Source organism: Sarcophilus harrisii, chromosome 4 (genome assembly GCF_902635505.1).
Source record: "Sarcophilus harrisii chromosome 4, mSarHar1.11, whole genome shotgun sequence".
NCBI lineage: Eukaryota > Metazoa > Chordata > Mammalia > Dasyuromorphia > Dasyuridae > Sarcophilus > Sarcophilus harrisii.
In genome coordinates, this window is record NC_045429.1 from 95363630 (window position 1) to 95382478 (window position 18849).

Sequence of the window (18849 nt, forward strand, 5' to 3'; positions counted from 1 at the left end):
CCAGGATCACACAGGGAGTAACAGCAATGTTGGAGTTCAGTATCAGGTCTAATTACAAAGCCAGGCTATTTCCACCATACATCAGTATTTATTTACCCATCTCCCGAAGCATCTTCCCTTTCTTCCAGTTATAAGAGTTTAATAGTTTCTAAAGATCTTCCTCCTGATGGGTTTCATTTCTAGGCAGTGTGGACTGCCCTGAATAGTCACATGACACCTTTTTGCTGGACACTGCCACTCCTGACCCCTAGCCTTTATCCCGCTTCCCTGGCTACCCTGCTGTCCAGATCTCTCCTGCTGTCCAGATCTCCCCCTGCTGTGCAGATCTCCCCTTCTGTCCAGATCTCCCCTGCTCTCCAGATCTCCCCCTACTGTCCAGATCTCCCCTGCTCTCCAGATCTCTTCCTGCTGTCCAGATCTCCCCTTGCTCTCCAGATCTCCCCTGCTCTCCAGATCTCTCCTAGTGTCCAGATCTCCCCCTGCCCAGCCAGCTTCCCTTGGTGGGAGCCTTCTCCCAGGCATTTCTTGCCCTTTCCAGCTTCCAGAATTCACAGACAAGCAGAGCCCTTGTGAACCTCAGAGAGGATGTGGGCTACCCATAGGAATGGGACTATCTGGTCCCAGCTCTGCAGTTTCCGGGAGAGGACCCCAGAGCCCAGAGCAGTGAAACCTAGCACAGCTTCCCCTGAACCCAGGACTCCCCTCGTCATGACTCTCTCTGACCTGAAGACAGGCAATTCAGCTGAGTAGCCCAAAACGGAGAATGATCACAGGAATCTTTCCCAGCCCTGCTCACATTTCTCCCTGACAACCCCTTCCCACCCCCACATACCATCTCAGAAGACTTATGGATCCAGAAAAACCTCTGACCTGAGAGGGGGAGGTAAGCTCTCCAGTCTCCTGGCTCCCCAGCCATCCGATGGCTTCCAAGGAGTCAGACCCAGCTGTTTGCCTTCCTCCCTCCCTGCCCCCCAGCCCGACCCCCACCCACCTGGAGGTCTCCACCACCTTCCCCGTTCTTTTGCCGCTCAGCCAGGCAAACCTGTTCATGTTCGCTGTCTTTTTTGCCTTATGTCGTCCCAGGCATCCTCCCTTCCTTCTCCAACCCTTCCTCCGGTACCCCCACCCTCTCTTTTTTTCCTCCCACTTTTCTGATTCAGCCATCAAACTGTGACAGCATCAAAGAACTGAGGTACAATAGGTGCTGGGAGGGGGTGGGGGGACAGCCATGCGGGGAGGGGGGAGTTGGGAACGATCATAGGGTCCTTTTACAGGGAAGGAAACTGAGTCTCGGACGGGAGGGGGGGGGGTGGGGGAACGCATCCCGACAATGAACAGAGACTACACGCGGACCCGGGTGCTCAGAGTGCAGATCCGGTGCTCTGTTCACAAACGCATTTAATTGTCCCTCTGGGACTTGCCTTTTGAAGGACATGTTTTCTTGAGTATTCTTGTGACCATGGACAAGTCACTTCCCATTGGAAAAATCACCTTTATTTTCTCAGGGATAAAATGAGGGGGTGGAAAGAGATGATTTCTGAGGTTCCTCCCGCCCTAACGGCCAAGATCCCATTTCTCAAGAGGGAAGAAGGGGTCACCCCGATCCTGGATTAGGTGGGGAAGGAAAGCTTCCTCTCCGCGGAGGGCCGGATCCCAGGAGTCTCCCGCAGCTTCCTAACAATCCACTCCAGAGAGGGTTTTCAGAGTTGGGGAGGGGAACAGGGAGGGGAGAAGGGGCCACCTCCTCAGGGTGCTGATTGTAATCAGGAACAGGAAGCTAGGATGCCACAGGGGGGCGGGGAGGAGGAAGCGGCGAGTTCTCCCCATCCTTACCCCGAAGGTTCCCCCCCCCCCCGCCCCGCCACGTTTCCATGGTGCTGAACCCCCATTCTGGTCCTCCCCAGCTCGGCTGGCCGGCGGTTTGTGCGTGGGTGGGCAGCTTCGGGTCCTGGGGCCTCCTGGGGAGGTGAGGGCGGGATAGGTGGGAGGAGGGTGGGGCTGAGGCTGGAGAAGAGCCAATCCCCGTACCTGGTGTATCCCAGCTCCCCCTGGAGTCCTTTGGTCGGCCCTCCTGTGCCCACCGCCCCCAGCCTTCTTGATGCCCCCCAGAATACCAGACACCTGTGCGGGATAAATTTGCCTTTCTGTCTCTGCTGGGCTCCCCTCCTACTTCCAGCAGCCCTTCACTTAGGACAGTGGGAGTGGGAGCCTAGAACACTCAGGTAGGAAGACTGAACAGAGTGTTTCACCCCCAGCCCTGCCACTTACTATGACTGACAATTACGGAGTCATTTCTCTAGTGTCGGTTTGTTCATTGATAAAGCCAGGGGAGGGCTGGGGTCAGCAAGCCATGGCCCCGGGGCCAGAGCCAGCCCACTTCCTGTTTTCTACCAAAACTGGCTGGATTTGGTCCAGGGGCCATTGTTCGCCTACCTTAAAGGGGAGTGAGTTAATAAACCAGTATTTCTGAAGCATCTACTGTGAATCTGCACCCAGGGAGCGGCTGTGGGGACCGAGTGGGGACCACAACACAGCGTTTTCACTTTTTGTTGTTGTTTGCCTGCTTTTTGTTTTCTTTCTCTTTTTTCCCCCCTTTTTGATCTGATTTTTCTTGTGCAGCAAGAGAATTGTGAGAATATGTATAGAAGAATTGCCCATGTTTAACATATATTGCATTACTTGCTGTCTAGGGGAGGGGGTGGATGGAAGGGGGGGAGAAAAAAAATTGGAAGACAAGGTTTTATAAGGTGAATGTTGAAAATGTGCATATGCAACAATGAGACGATTCAGGCCAGTTCCAATGATCTTGTGATGATGAGAGTCATCTGCACCCAGAGAGAGAACTGTGGGAACTGAGTGTGGATCACAACATAGCATTTTCAGTCTTTTTCTTGTTGTTTGCTTGCATTTTATTTTCTCTCTCATTTTTTTCCTTTTTGATCTGATTTTTCTTGATAACTGTATGATTATGTATAATATGTATAGTTGCGTGATAATTGTATAAATATATATATACCTGTATTGGATTGACATGTATTTTTACCATGTTTGATATATATCGGATCTTGCCCTCTGGGGAGGGTGTGTGTGTGGGGAAATTGGGACACAAGGTTTTGCAAGGGTCAATGGTGAAAAATTATACTTTCCATGTGTTTTGAAAATTAAAAGCTTCAATTAAAAAAAAGAAAACTATGTATGTTTTGAAAATAAAAAGCTTTAAGAAAAAAACACCTACTGTGTGTTCAGGCCCTGTGCATCAAATGCGAAGAATGATAGTCCTTCCAAAGTTATCTGGGGAAATTTCAGAGAGAAGAGAGTCAGAACCCTCAGTCCTCCTTAGTTCCATCTGGAGAATGGGTCTTTTGGGTTGAAAGAGATGTCCCTGGAGTTGCCCAGGAGAGGCTATGCTCTGGAGGAGCAGAAGGCAAAAGCACACATGTACTTGGAAAACTCCCAGCCCAGTCGGGTCTTCTGGGAGGGGGTATTGGGAGGAGGGGGAGGGCTAGGATAGCTTCATACTCTGGTCTGGAGCCGGAAGGGGCTTTGTCCCCAGTCTCCCCACTCTAGGCCCCTGTGATTATCCAAGTTCTAGCATCAGCTCCTTGGGGGGTGGTTGGGGATGGGAGTTTCCAGGATGCATCCCCTTGGCAAACCCCTACCAGGATTCTGGGGGGGGGGCAAGCAGGCCGGTGCCAGCCTTTAAGCCGAGGTCCCAGCCACCTCATAAGATCTGAGTCAGGTTATGGACAGCTCAGGGTCTGGCCCAACTGTGGGGCCCAGGACTCCTGAGCCCTGTATTTTTCCTCACCCTTTCTCTGCTCCATCCCAGTCTCAGTTTCCTCAATGCAACAGCTCTGGATTCGAAGTCCAGGATTATTGCTTCTCCCCTGGCTTATTTTCCCCTGCTCCCTCCCCTCCTCCTCCTCCCACCAGGTCCTAGGGGTGGAGAGGCCGGGCTAGCCTGGGCACAGCTGCTTCCGCCCCCCTGTGCCCGCCCAGGCTTGTCTTGCTGGTGTGATGGTTGGAGCAGGGAGGTCCCATCCAAGAAGAGGAAGGGAAAGGACGCCAGGACAGGGACTGTGAGTGTGGCCGGACACTGGCTCCCTGAGCAGCTGGCCCTTCTCTGGGGCCGCAGTGGGGGAGGGTAACAGGGGGGCCCAAGGTGGGAGCTTAGGGCCCGAGGCTGGGGAGGGGGGAGTCCTGCCAGCTTCTCCCCTCCTTTTTTGTGGATTCGGGTATCTCCTTCCCCTTCAGAGAGTGCGAGGCTCCCCAGGACAGAGAGGTAGCCAGGGAGGGGACTTAGTCCAGCCTGGGTAGGCAGTTTGTAGCTCCTCCCTCAGTCTCGGGCTAAGGTAGGGCCCAAGCCGTTTGGTACCCTTTGCTGGTTTGGTTGGAGGGAAGCACCTCAGCATCCCCTCCTAAGGCTGAGACCCCGATCCAGGCAATATCCAGTGTCCAGGCAAGCCCATCATTCCCAGAATTTGACACTTTTTCATTCACAGCCTCAACCCTCCCAGGCACAAAACCCTGGAATCAATCAGGCAGCCAGCCAGCAGCCCCTGTCCTCCAGCCACCAGCCCCAGTATTGGGGATGCAGGACAAAAAAATAGTCCCCTTTGTCAAGGAGTTTCCATTCTAACGGGGGAAGCAAATATGAGGTAGTTTGGGGGGAGAGCTCCAAGTTCTGGGGGTGGGTCAGGAAAGACTTCTCCGAGAAGATGGTGCTGGAATAGAGCCTCGAAGGAACAAGCCCAGGTGAGATGAAGAGTGCCCAGAGCAAGAAGGAAAACCAAAGAGGTCATCTGGGCTGGATTGTAGCCAGTGGGAAGAGGAGCACACTGAGGCTGGAAAGATTATTTGGGACCATCCTGGAAATGGAAGGGTTTATATTTTGTAAATACAAGGCAATCCAGGGGCCATGCCGTTCATTGTGGAAGGGGATGGCTTAGGGGTGGTCAGTGGGTAGGAAGAAGGGGTCAGAGGTGAAAGATGTCATGGACTGAGGTAGAAATGGTGAGATTTGTGACTAATGTGGGGCCGGAGAGGGGGGAACAGGGAGAACACTGGTAATCTGAGCTTGGGAAGATGACAATTCCTTCTGTAGAAATGCAGATGTTTGGGGCAGCTGGGTAGTACAGTGGATAGAGCACCAGCCCTGAAGTCAGGAGGACTTGAGTTCAAATCTGATCTCAGACACTTAACACTACCTAGCTGTGACCCTGGCCAAGTCACTTAACCCCAATTGCCTACAGGGGAAAATATATTTAATATACATTGTTATATATATATATATATATATATATATATATATATATATATATATATATATGGATAAGTTTGGTAGAGGAGTAGGTGATAGGGAGAAAGAGAATGAGTTGTTTTGTACAGGGTGAGTTTGAGATAATTTTGGCACTTAAATGTCCCACACATGTTTATACAGTAATCTCACCCTCACAGTAAAACCCACATTCACGCTTAAATGAGCACAGACTTGCACATACTCATAGTAGACCAAGAAGCATTTATTAAACGCCACCTGTGTGCCGGGCACTGTGTTAGGTGCTGGGAAATAAGCACCTGACAAAGAGCATCTGTGGGTCTGTGACATGTATTTCATGTGTACCTTATATACCCATGGATGGATGCTTCTGTCAGGGTCTCACACATGCTCAGCACACTTGTGCACACCCATGCTTAGAGACAAGGACACTCTGGGCTGTTACACGCACAGATGAACTATATTCTTAGACATAAGCACATACTTATGTGCATTCAGTGTCCTCCTCACACATTTCCACTTATTATATATTTGTAAATATAAATAAATACACACACACACACATCTCAGGTCCCCCTTTTTATCTATTCCCAGGTCAAAATGGCAGCTTGGACCTTCCCTTCTTTCTTATGGTAGCGTTGGTAGGAAGAAGGCCCTGGGAGGTGGGCCCTGACCCTGCAAGTCCCTTCATTCTTCTTATTATTCTCACCCTCATTCTGGGGGAGGGGGATGCCTGAATCACCAGATCAAGGTTGTAAGAAAGGACCACTGGGTCTTTAAGAGTCAAGGCTAGGGAGGGGTACGGCGAACCCAAGTGTGGGATCCAGGCCCCCTGGCTACCTCGGGATCTAGACCCTATTTCTCCACATGCTGGCTGAAAGGTAGCCAGAAAAGTGCTTTGAGATCCTGGAAGGAGTCATGGGAAAGATTCAAAGTTGAGAGGGATATTTTCTGGTCTCTTGAGGACCCTGCATGCTGAATGTTTGGGAGGGGGTTGTTTTCTGTCCCTTATCATCTTCTTTTTTTGCTCTCGCTGAGCTTTGGCCTTCTGAGACTCAGGATGGAGTTAGGTCCAGCCCCTGGCACTCCCTGACCTCTCTGAAGGTGGGACAAGAGACAGAGAGACAGAGAGACAGAGACAGAGACAGACAGACACACAGAGAGAGAGACAGAGACAGAGACACAGAGAGAGAGAGACAGAGAGAGAGAAATAGAGAGACAGACAGAGACAGACATACACACATAGAATGAGAGAGAGAGAGAGAGACAGACAGAAGGAGGGAGGGAGGGAGGGAAGAAAAAAAGAGGGAGGGAAGGAAGGGGAGAGAGAGAGAAGAGAGAAAGAAGGGGAAGGAGAGAGAAGGAGGCAGGGAGGGAGGAAGAGAGGGGAAGAGAGAGAGACAGAGAGAGTCTCACACACACACCTGTGTCTCTGTGTAGAGACAGAGACAGATAGACACAGAGAGGCAGACAGACAGACACACACACACACACAGATACAGAAAGAGACAGACACAGAGAAAGAGAGACGGACAGACAGAGATGGGCTGGGGGTGGAGAGAGAAACAAGAGAAGCAAAGAGAGCCATATGGCAGGGCAGAGCTCTGTGCCACAAATGTTGGGCTCTTCAGGCTATTCCTCAGGGTCTCCTCCTTCCCTGCCCAGATGCTGGCCCTCTTCAGATGTAGCGCAGAGACCCCTGCCCGAATCCCACCAGGCCTGCTCGGCACCCAACATCCTCATTGCTTTCCTTCTCTTTTAAAGTCCTGCTTTTTAGAAAGGGGGGTGGGGAGGGATGGGGGAACTGAGGCCTGGCTGGGGATGGGGCCCCATGCATGGGATGAGGTTAGCAGGCTTCCTCTTTGGCCTAACGTCGGCCTCCCTGCCCGTCTCCCCCCTTCACCAGCCCCATTCCCCGGAGCCCAGAGCCTGGAAAATCTGATGAGTCTGCAAGTCCTGAGTTTCCAGGCCCTTATCCAGGGGCCTGGCGGCGGCTCTGAGGTTTGGGGCCAGACTGGGTGGAAGGGAGCAACCCCCCAGCTTAGTCCGGAGTGAGGGGGGGCAGAGGCTTAAGCAAAAGCACTGTGGCCTTCTCCCCAGCTTCCCTTCAGGATGCCCTGGTTCTTGCAGAAAGTCCACGACTCCTGTTTCCCTCCCTTTCCTTTCCCTGCCCTATGGGGCATCCCCTCTTTCCCCCTCTCAAAGCCAGTGCACCCACCCCTACCACTCGTTCCCCATCACCCCAGCTTTCCCATGCCCTGGCCTGCTTCGGGCTCTAGGAGGGGGTAAGGCCCCCTGGCTGTGGCTCAGCCGGGTCTGGCCTTGGCAGGGGGGCTGTGTGGGGCAGGAGGAACCAGTTTGGGCAGCAGTGACAAAGGGCCCCAGGCCCCTGGTAGGTCACCTACACCCCCTTTCTTTCCCAGCCCGTCTCAAGTTGAAAGGCTCCTCTGTTCTGGGTCAGTGGAAGGCAAGACCTGACTGACGCCTGGCTTCTTCTCAGGGCCCCCCATTAGGGACACCAAACCAACTCCATCTTGTGGTCTTCCCTGCATTTCCTCAACGAGGAGGCAGCGGAAACAGGGCTGGGTTTGGAATCAGAGATCTGTGTCCGAATCTTGGGCCAGTCATTCAATGTCGATGGGTCTCCATTTCCTTTTCTGTAAAAAAGGAAGAGGTGGATAAAACAACCTTGAAAAGTTTCAATCTCTAGATTTATAATTCTATGATTCTGTGATCATAATCATAACTCTGTGCCCTAATAAATAGAACTATAAGTCTGAAGTCAGAAAGAATTGAAGTTGTGTGACTGGGCAAATTACTTACAAATTTCCACGTCTGTAAAATGGGAATAATAATAGCCCTTTTCTCTCAGGGTTGTCATGAGGATCAAATGAGATATTTGTAAAGTTCTGCTTAGCCTGACACATAGTAGGTGCTCAGTAGATACTTGTTCCCTTCCCTGCCACGCCTTGACCTAGATTCCAGTCCCCTTTCTGCTCAGTAAAATGAGAGGGTAAATTAGATGGCTTCTAAAATATTTAATTCTGTGACTTGATGTTCTGCCTGCCCACAGAAGCATGTATGTATGCTGACACATGCAGGCTAAAGCCTTGAGCCTCTTCGGGAGGATCCTGCCATCACTAAGACAGCCTTCTTGCCTGTGTGGGCTGCCCCCCCACTGGATTTATACATCCATATCACTCTCATTTCTATGATACACTAAAGTTGAAAAAGCACCTTCCCCCAACCGACTCTGAAAAAGCCTACTAGCAGAATTATTATCCCGCTTTTGTGATGAATGAAGAAATTAAGATTCACGGAGATCGACTTGCCCGTAGGATTCAAATTTTAACTCAGAGCATTCTAGATACAGAGGTAGGAGAGAATTTGAGGGTCATAGAACCCATTTTTCAGATAAGAAAACTGAGGCTTTCAGAGGGGAAATGCCTTGCATCTGAAGTAAGATTGCCACCTAGGTCTCCCTCACTGTATCTAATACAGGCACCTCTCCTGCTGTCTTCCCCAGGAATGGAGAATCTCATCCTTTTCCAGGGAGTCTAACCTACCTCTCTGAGGGGGAGAGAGGGGGGGGAAAGGGAGGAGGGAGGAACTGGGACAGGGCTGGGGTTGGCTGTAGAGAAGGGGGACGGAAGGGAGGCTAGGCCGGGGGAGCCCAGCCCTGCCTGCCTTCTCCCCTGCGCCAGCCTCAAGCCGGCACCCCTCCTGCCCTCCTCTCTCGGCCAGGTCTTAGGTAGCAGAGCTCCCGGTCCCTGCTCCGGCAGCCTCCTGCTCCCGGCCCACAGGCGAGGCGGGGAGTGGGGGGTGGGGGGTGATGGGAGGGGCCGGCTCCACCCCCACTGCTCCTAACTATCCCTTTCAGGCTCGGTTATGAGGCCCCTGCTCTTCCTCCCCGTCCTCCTGTGGCTCCGGGCAAGCTCAGCAGAGGTAAGTTGGGCACGGCCGGAGGGCTCGGACTGGGGGCTCGCCCCTCCCCTGCGACCCGCGGCTGGGCTGCATTAGGTCTGCAGGGCGGCCGTCCCGTGCTGGCTCCGGCAGAGCGCGGAGCAGCCTCCCCCGCCCTTCTGGGGCTGCCCTAGGAGCTCCGGGCGCCCCTTTGGGGGAGGCAGGCTGGTGCTCGGGGGCGTCGGAGACAAGCGGGCGTCTGCCTCGGACCCGTCTCCTTGGCGCCCCTCCTGCCCTGTCCCGTCCCGCCTGAGAAGCCTGGGTCCTGGGCCGTTTGTCCCCACTGTTCTCCCTCCCATAGGATCACGATGGCTGCAACCAGGTAGAAGTGCCCGCGGAAGGTGATCGCGGAGGTAGGCGCTCCAGAAGCCCCTGCAAAGTTTCCAGCATCAGCCGGCCTTCTCCGGCCTCGGGGCCTCTGCTCATAGAGCCCGCTTGCATTTTCTCCCTCTGCTTTTCCCCGCGTGGGCAGGGGATGGAAGGCAATGGGAGAGGGGAGGCGGGGAAGGGAGGGTGCACACCCCACTGGGTGACATCTGTGCCGCACCTGAAGGCAGGAGATCCAGGTTTCTCTGCCAGCAGCCTGGGATCCAAGGCAAATCCAGTTTCCCCTGTGGGCCAGGGCCGGGTTTTTGGGGTATAAAAATAAGGGAGATTCCTCTGCCTTTAACTCTTATGATACCATTGGACAGAGCATTGAAGAAGAACTGAGTTCAAATCTGACTCGGTATACTTGCCTGCCCCGACTTGCCTCACCCCAACATAAATCCTTAGCTGCCATGATCCTTCCAGCTGATCCTTCTCTGATCCCATGGATCTGTTCTCCTCTAGGACAGCCCCTGCAGGTGAACGTCAGTAGTCAGCCTGCCAGCCTGGTCCTGAGCTGGGGGACACCCGTTCCTGCCGGGCTGGGTTATGTCCTGGGTCTTACCCGCCTGGGCCCCTCTGCCCCCCTCGGGAGACTGCAGCTCCAGGCCGGCCCCAATGCCAGTGGGTTCGAGTTTCAGGACCTGGTCCCCGGGAGCCATTACCAGCTTGAGGTGACGGCGCTGCTCCCCTGTTCCCAGAATTCCACCATCATCCTCACAGCTCAGACAAGTGAGTGCTGTCAGTGGGAGGCAAGGAGACCAGCCCACAGGGGCAACTTCAAGTGAACTGGCAGAGGATAGCAACTAGACCTAAGTGGGCAGTTTTTTAGTAGGATGATCTGATTTGGGGTCAGGATATTAAAAATGGGGGGAGATGGTTACATTATCCACCCCCTGGATGCCTTCTTTTCTGTCCCTGATGCAGCTCCTTCACCTGTCCACAACCTGAGGCTCAACACCTCTGGGAGCCCAGCCAGCCTAAAGGCCACTTGGGATTCTGCTCCCGGAGAACAAGATGGCTACCAGCTTCTGCTATACCACTTGGAGTTCCAGACCCTGGCGCGGAATATCTCAGTGGCTCCAGGAACTCTCTCCTGCCATTTTGACAGCCTCTTGCCAGGCACTGAATATGTCTTATGGGTCACTACCTGGGCTGGTGACCTCCATGCTAAGACCAGCATCCGCCAGTGGACAAGTAAGGAGGGAATCTTGATTGAACCTTTACTGGAATTTGTCTTCAGGGATTTGCCATTTGGAGGTTGGGATGAGGAGAGGACAAGTAGGGCAGAGTTTCATTGACAGGGTATTCAAGAGACAAACTAGTTTCTCTATTCTCCCATGTCTAGCTCAGCTCCAACTTCCCTCATTTTCTAATGCTTTTTAATTTTTTTTTTATATAAGTTTTCAGCACTGACTTGCAAAACCTTGTGTTCCATCATTCTCTAACTCTTAAGGCAGCTTAGGTGGCCCAGGGGATAGAGACCTGAATTTGGAATCACAAAGAATCAAGTTTGAATCCTGCTTCAGACATTAGCAGTGTGACCCTAGTTCAATTGTTTATTCTCAAAACCTTAGTTTCTTCATCTGTAAAATAAAGGGATTGGACTTGCTATCTGCTGAGGTCTGGGATCCTCTGATCTTACTTATGATTCCCCATTTTTCTCTCTGCCCGTCCTCAGCTCCAGTGCCCCCGGAACTTTTAGTGTTGTTTGCCACGGGTCCAAGTGCCCTTCAAGCTTCTTGGAGCAGGGCTGAAGGGGCAGCATGGTTCCACCTGACCCTTTTGGACCTCTTGGACGGCACTATCCTCACAGCTGTGGCCAAGAGGGGTACCACCAACCACACCTTCCTCACCCTCACCCCGGGCACTCCCTACCAGCTGTCACTCAATGCTACCGCTGGCCTCTTGCAGATTGGGGGACCCAATGCCACCGAGTGGACCCGTGAGTGCTGTTATTTATTGTTGTTGTTGTTTGTCCTTCCTTCCCAGAGAGGACCAGGACATGCAAATAAGTTGGATTTGTGAGGGAATTCTGTGCAAGGTCACCTCCCTCACTTTCCCCTCTAGAGCCTCTGGGTCCAATGGGGAAGCAGAGCAAGAAAGAGAAACTGGCCATTGCTCTTCGAAGGGCACCTGCAGGGCAGGTTTCCAGGCCACCTTGGTATCCCATAATGAAAGGGTAGCCAGTTGTATGAATGCTCTTCCAGTTAATGAGGTGATATTCACCTGTAGTAGCAGGAAGAGCTGAGTTCTTCTAACACATGTCACGTGGGAGCCCCCTTCATCTGGGTGGGTCACCGGACACAGGAGGAACGGCTCATTCAGAACGCAGGGTTTCCGGTCAACCCTACCTAAACATAGCACCTACCTTCTAACCCCCTCCATATTTTTCTCTTCCTCCACCTGCAATTTCTCCCAACAGATCCCTCTGTCCCTTTTAACCTAACGCTGACTCTGTGGCCCCCTGGGCTCTCGGCGAGCTGGCAGGCAGGGGCAGGGCACCGGGATGGCTACCTGTTGCGGCTGAGTGGACAGGCTGTGAGGAACGCTACCTTGGGACCTGAGGCTCTCAATGCTACCTTCCCTGGCCCTCTTCCTGCTGGCCACTACACCCTGGAGCTTGTAGCCCTAGCTGGACCCCACGGCGCCTCAGCTCAGGCTGACGCTTGGCTGGAGGGTAAGTTTGTGCGTGTGGACACAGGGTGGAGGGTGGAGGTTGTCATGGTTTTTTTCTGGTCACTGTTTGTGGGCATCAGCCTCCTGGGTCCCTACTCCCCTGCATTGTGGGACGTAATATAGGCCGAAAGGCTATGTAATCTGCCAGCTTCCTCTGGGAAGAAAGGGAGCAACACTTGATTGAACCCTGGATCATCTTACCTAGGCTTCTCACCTTTCTGATAGAACCAACATCCCAGATTGGACTGAGCAATCTTGTCTCTTGTTAGATGTAAAAATAAGACAATTCAAATCTTAGTATATTAAATACCTAGAAGGAAGGGGAGGAGAGGGAAGGGAATTTACTAAATCTTTGCTATATTATCTCATATGATCCTCACAACAACCCCAGGTGGGAGGTGCTATCATGATCGCCATTTTACAGATAAGGAAACTGAGGCAGATAGGAAGTATCTGAGGCTGGATTTGAATTCAGCTCTTTCTGACTCCAGGTCAAGTTCTCCATCTCTGTGCCTTCTAGCTTCTAAGAGGAGCCTGACATAAAGCAAAGAGCTCATGCACTTGGAGCCAGGAGACTTGGGTTCAAATTCTGCTTTTGACACTAACTAATTTCAATTTCTTCATCTGTGAACAAAAGATGTCCATCATTGTGGGGAACTGCAGGTGCAGAAATTGCTTTCACTAATTCAGAATCCAGCCAGGCTATGGTAAGTCCTGGAAGGGCTGCTTGAGTCTCAGAGAGTTTAGTGACTTGCCAATTAGTGATTGAGAGGTAGGATATGAACTCTGGTCTTCATGACATATCCTTTCTACTATATCATACCTCCCTTAAAAGATGTATACATCTTTTATTTATTTTTTTATTGTGACTTTTTATTGACAGAACATATGCATGGGTAATTTTTCAACATTGACCCTTGCAAAAACTTCTTCCTTCCCTCCACCTCCTCCCCTAGATGGCAGATAGTCCAATACATATTAAATAATACATCTTTTATTTTAAGGGAGGCAGAATGATCTAGTAGAAGGGATATATATGTATTTATATGTATATATAGAGAAAGAGATACACATATACATATGTGTACATAAATCTGTCTCCCTTTTTGTCTCTGTCTCTCTTCTTCTTTCTGTCTGTATCTCTGTCTCTATCTCTATGTCTGTCTGTCTCTCTTACTGTCTCTCTCCTTCTCTCTCTGTCTCTGAATCTTTGTCTGTCTGTCTCTCTGTCTCTCTCTCTGCTTCTGCCTCTGTTTCTGTCTGTCTATCTCCATCTCTCTGTCTCTGTCTCTCTTACTGTCTCTCTCCCTATCTCTCTGTCTCTCTCTCTCCTTCTGTCTCTATCTTTCTCCCTCCCCCCCCTCTTTAACCTCACCTTCACTAACAGTTCACCAAAATTAATCAACTCACCACTCCAATCTGATATCATATGCACTATTCCACATCCCCAGAAAGGGGCGAGGGGGACATTTTCTCATTTCTTCTTTAGGACCAGGCTTGGCCATTATAATTATGCAACATTGTTTCTTTATGTTGTGGTTGTTGTTTCTACTTGTGCTTTGTAGATTGTTTTCTAGTTCTGCTTCTTATATTTTTCATCAATTTGTCTAAATACTTCTCATGCTAATGTGAATTCTTCCTAAAATTCTTAGGCTTCTTATCAGGCACTACTAGCCATTATATTTCCATAGTGCTCAATCATTCCCCTGTTGATGGACTTTCCTTTTGTTTCCAGTTCTTAACTGAGTCAAAAAGTGTGAGCTGTATTTCTTCATCTATAAAATAAAGACATTACCTCATTAGCCAGTTTCACATTTTCCCAGTTGTAAAATGGGGATCAGAATACTTGTGCTACTCACTTTAGGGGCTCGTAAGGAAAGCTTTGTGGACTGTGAATCTCTCTCTCTCTCTCTCTCTCTCTCTCTCTCTCTCTCTCTCTCTCTGAATGTGTGTATAATAGTTACTATCTGATTTCTCAAATAACTTTCAAAAAAGAGTCGACTGGGAAAGTTAGCTCATAACCTCCCCCTTGAATTCATAGAAGACAACTCATTCCAAACTGTCACTTCTCTTTGCCCTGATTGCAAGGGGAAGACGTTGGGGAACAAAAAGAGTAGGAGCTTTATCTCTAGGGTGGACAGCGAGACCAGAGTCAACTAATGAACAATTCTGTCCCTTGTACTTAATTTCTTTTCTTCTTTAAAAAAATAATAATAACTTTTTGTTTTCCAAAATACATGCAAGGATAGTTTTCAACCTTCATCCTTGTAAAATCTTGTGTTCCAATTTTTTCTCCCTTTGTCCTCTCCTCCCCCTCTCTGAGACAGCAAGTAATCCAATATAGGTTAAACATGTGCAGTTCTTTTAAATGTATTTCCTTAATTTTCTAGGGCTACATATTCATTTCCGTACTCTTTATTTCTGTGTTAGTTCAATTCAGCAAGTTTATTTAATAATTCCCTATGTTCAGGGCCCCCCTCTGGGTACTGGGGAGATAAAGATTGGGAGTGGGGAGTCCCTGTCTTCAGGTGAATGGGGTGGGGGAGAGACAGAAATGAAATGTTCACAAAAGAAAGATCAAGTTATTTTAAAGCTGGAGAAAGTACTAACGACTAGGAGGATTAGAAGAGATTTTAATTTGGTAATTTTTTTTTAATCACCTTTGCCTGTGTTGGACTGGGGCGGAGGGGTTTTGTTGCATTGGTGATCCCCAGGTATGGCAGGGGAGCCAGGGAGGGACGGGAAGCCCCAGCCCAGACAGTTTGGGATTCAGTGCCAGTAGATTACAAAGGCACCATCTGCTCTGCTTTTCTTCTGGGCATTTCTTTGTATTTCCTGTCTGAAATTCTGGGCACTGTGGCCGGGTACAGAGAACCAGGGGCTTGGGGACGAGCAGACTCTCAGTCGCACTTGCTGTATGATCTTGGGCAGATCATTTCATCTAAAACCCAGTTTCATCATCTGTGAAATCAGGAGAAAACAACTCAGGGGCCGGTTGTTGTAACCGCGAATCTGTCCTGCGAGCACGAGCTGTTCTCGGCTGTTCTGGCCAAGGTATAGACAGGCCCGCTTTTTCCCTTGGTTCAGCAAAGACAAAGATGTTTTTCCCCTAGAAAGGGGAAAGTGAAACGAAGCCAAATACCAGAGCATAGGAACCAGACAAGAGCAGAGATCTTATCCTGCATCGGAGCTGGCCACAGCTTGGCTTGGTTGGCACGACACTCAGCCCACTTCTTTTCTCCATCTAAAACTCCGCCCGGGGGTGTTTCCTTACCGCGTCTCTTCCAGATTCCCAGGCCAGGCCCCAGCCTGGGCTTCTCCAGCTGGCTGGACTGCGGGCGTCGAGGGAGCCGGGCCGGAGGGCCCTGCTGTACGCCGATGGCTCCCCAGGCGTCATCGCCAACGTTTCTGTGCTGCCCAATGCCACCCACATCACCTTCCGAGGGCTGGTGCCAGGGGCCCAATACCGAGTCGAAGTTATCTCCTCGGCGGGGGCCACCACTCAGAGCCTTGTTGGGTACACCTGTGAGTGTCAGGAGAGGGATGGGTGGGATAATGGGACGGAGCTGGTGGCAAGCTCGGCAAGGCTGTGTTATAGCAGGAGAGAGATCGGGAACCCAGCAGTCACTCCCTATGATACGGAAGGGGAGATCTCAGTGGTTATGGGAACAGTGGATGTGGCTCCAGTTTTCATCATTAGATCCTATAATCTAATTTCCCCCCCCCCTTCAATAGTATTTTATTTTTTCCCCTTCAATAATATTTTATTTTCCCCCTTCAATAGTATTTTATTTCCCCCCTTCAATAGTATTTTATTTTTCCCTCTTCAATAATATTTCCCCCCTTAATAGTATTTTATTTCCCCCCTTCAATAGTATTTTATTTTGCCCCCTTCAATAGTATTTTATTTCCCCCTTCAATAATATTTTGTTTTCCCCCTTCAATAGTATTTTATTTCCCCCCCTTCAATAGTATTTTATTTTTCCAAATACATGTAAACATAGTTTTTATTTATTTATTTTTTTGCTGAGGCAACTGGGGTTAAGTGACTTGCTCAGGGTCACACCCAGGAAGTATTAAGTGTCTGAGGTCACATTTGAACTCAGGTCCTCCTGACTTCAGGGCTGGTGCTTTATCCACTGCGCCACCTCGCTGCCCTAAACATAGTTTTCAACAATCATTTTTTTTGAGGTCTTAAATTTGTATTTATTTAAACAAAAATAAATGAAAAAACTACAAAAAAAAATACAGCAACCACAAATGCCTCGTTAGTTTTTATATTTTCAGGAAACCAATAACATTGAATAAGTCTTATAAAATTGCTGAACACATAATCTGATTGTTACTTCTTTCCCAGATGAGCAACTGAAGAAAGCCTTTGTATTCTATATAGTTAGAAGTATAGACATGAGATACATACAATGCATCTGATCAAATACCTATATAAGCATATGTATGGACACATTTACAAAGATATATGCATGTGTACATGTTCACATGAATATTCATTTTTGTAAGACTTAAGTGTTCCAAATTTTTTGCCGTCCCTGCCTTACCTCCCCCCTCCCCAAATAGTAAGAGATCTCATATGTTAAGTTATATGTAATGTTAAGTATATGTAATGCTTTTAAACATATTTCCATGTTTGTCATGTTGTGCAAAGAACTCTTACATTCTTGCAGGGCCCTTGGCTCCCCAGTCCCTGGAAGTCACAAGCAGGGGCAGCACCTCCGACCTTCACGTCCGATGGGTCTCTCCAGAAGGAAGGCAGGATGGGTATACGGTTTCCTGGCAGGAAGGAGGGAGCCAGAAGGCCCTAGGCTTCCTCAGTGTGGGCAGCAAGCACACTAATTTGACTCTGAAGGGTCTCCCACCTGGTTCTTGCTTCATCGTGTCAGCGTGGGCCTGGGCTGGGCCCCTGAATTCTACAGCCCAGAAGGCACACGCTTGCACCTGTGAGTTTCTGGTATTAAATCCAGGATATGTAGGGTGCTCTTTTACTGCTGGCTTTTCTGTGTGCTAGAGATGGCACTGATGGCGAGGGGTTCTGAATCTGTTTCTTCCCTGTGTCTGTAGTTCCTGCCACCCCTGCCAACCTGAGCCTGGGAGGTGAGGGCCAGCCGTCCACCCTGACTGCACGCTGGAGCCCGCCTGCCGGGGCTTTGGATGGCTACCGGCTACGGCTGTTCCGCCTGGCACCCCTCAGACTGAAGGCAGAGGCAGAATTCTCTTCTGAGATTCAGAGCTTCTCCTGGTCCCGGCTTCCAGCAGGCATGGAATTTGTGGTCCAGCTGGTCGCCCTGCGGGGGGGAGATGAGAGCGCGGTTATAAACGCCACGGCCTGGACATGTGAGTGGGTTGGGGCGCCCCAGATCCCAGCCCTGACCCCAGCATCCCCTGGGCACCCTATCCCAATCCTGATTCCTCCTTCCCATACCTGCAAGGGTAACCGTGGGGCTTCTTGGGAATGCTGTCCAGGACACCCATCACGCTGGTTATTTCCCAGACCCAGAGGCGCCGGCAAACCTGACTTTCCTCAGTGTGGGCGATCCAGAGGCCCCGGCCCTGCTGGCATCCTGGGAAGTGAGTGGAGCACAGAACTTGGAGCTCACTTTGTACCAGCTGCCGGTGGGCAGTGTCGCTCACCACGTTGTCCTCTCAGGCAATCTCACCAGCTATACCTTCTGGGGGCTGGACCCAGGCACAGCGTACACTCTGAGGGCTGGTGGCAGCGGGGGGCCTTACCAGGCCTGGGCCCCCAATCTCACCTCATGGACTCGTGAGTAGCTCGTGTCTGAGACAGTAATACTTATTGGGACAGCAGACAGACATGGGGGAGGGGAGGAGCATCATAGAGCTGGGGCTTCCCCCTAACTCTAAGCAGGTGGTCCCTAACCCAGCTTAGAGGATTATAACAAGACTTGGGCATGCGGATGTGCATTCCCACAGCCAAGGAGAGGAGAGCAGAGCGTTCCTCAGCCGCACTAGGATTCTTGTCCCTCTCTGAGCTATGCATGAATTTTGTCCCTTGCCCAGGGGGGAACTTGGATGACAGGAGCCAAGGTCTGTGAGCAGCTCTGAGGTCGGAGGGCTGCCCACTCTAGTACTATCCACAGTAGAGGAAAAACCGCCCTATTGATCAGTGCTCAAGTGGAAGATTGATGAGGAGGGGGAGGCTTTTGTGAAGGGGATGGAAGATCATTCCTTCCCTATTCTGGTTCTCTCTCCAAAGTTCCCTTGGCCCCAGCCATGGTAAATGTGACCAGCAAGGGCCCCACCAAGCTGTGGGTATCCTGGGAACAGGCACCTGGCAGCCGCCAGGATGGCTACCGAGTCACCCTTCACCAGGAAGGTACTACTGTGGGCGCCAGAGCCGTCGGACCCGAGGTCAACAATATCAGCTTTTCCAGTCTGACTCCGGGCACCAAGTACTGGGTGGAGATTGTCTCCTTAGCCGGGCCCCACTATTCTGCGGCAGCCAACGTCACTGGCTGGACCCGTGAGTGGAGGGATCAGAGATTACGAAGGGGAGGAGGGGAGTTGAGTCCAGTCCAGTCAATAAG

The 18849-nt window shown here is 50.7% G+C and overlaps 1 protein-coding gene across 2 annotated transcripts in view; it reads left to right on the forward strand.

Moving 5' to 3' along the window:
• The first annotated feature begins 8946 nt into the window (after positions 1-8946).
• LOC100924751 (receptor-type tyrosine-protein phosphatase V-like) overlaps positions 8947-18849 on the forward strand; it is a 39686-nt gene continuing 29783 nt past the window's right edge. The window contains exons 1-11 of one of the 2 annotated variants that reach the window (XM_023501893.2): positions 8947-9223; positions 9543-9594; positions 10073-10339; positions 10535-10804; positions 11289-11552; positions 12033-12287; positions 15575-15811; positions 16969-17241; positions 17363-17635; positions 17793-18065; positions 18519-18785. In XM_023501893.2, coding sequence (XP_023357661.1) covers positions 9167-9223; positions 9543-9594; positions 10073-10339; positions 10535-10804; positions 11289-11552; positions 12033-12287; positions 15575-15811; positions 16969-17241; positions 17363-17635; positions 17793-18065; positions 18519-18785 — 2488 coding nt within the window. In that variant the 5' untranslated portion in view covers positions 8947-9166. The remainder of the gene's footprint in view (positions 9224-9542; positions 9595-10072; positions 10340-10534; positions 10805-11288; positions 11553-12032; positions 12288-15574; positions 15812-16968; positions 17242-17362; positions 17636-17792; positions 18066-18518; positions 18786-18849) is intronic. The other variant, XM_031937136.1, reaches the window with a different exon arrangement.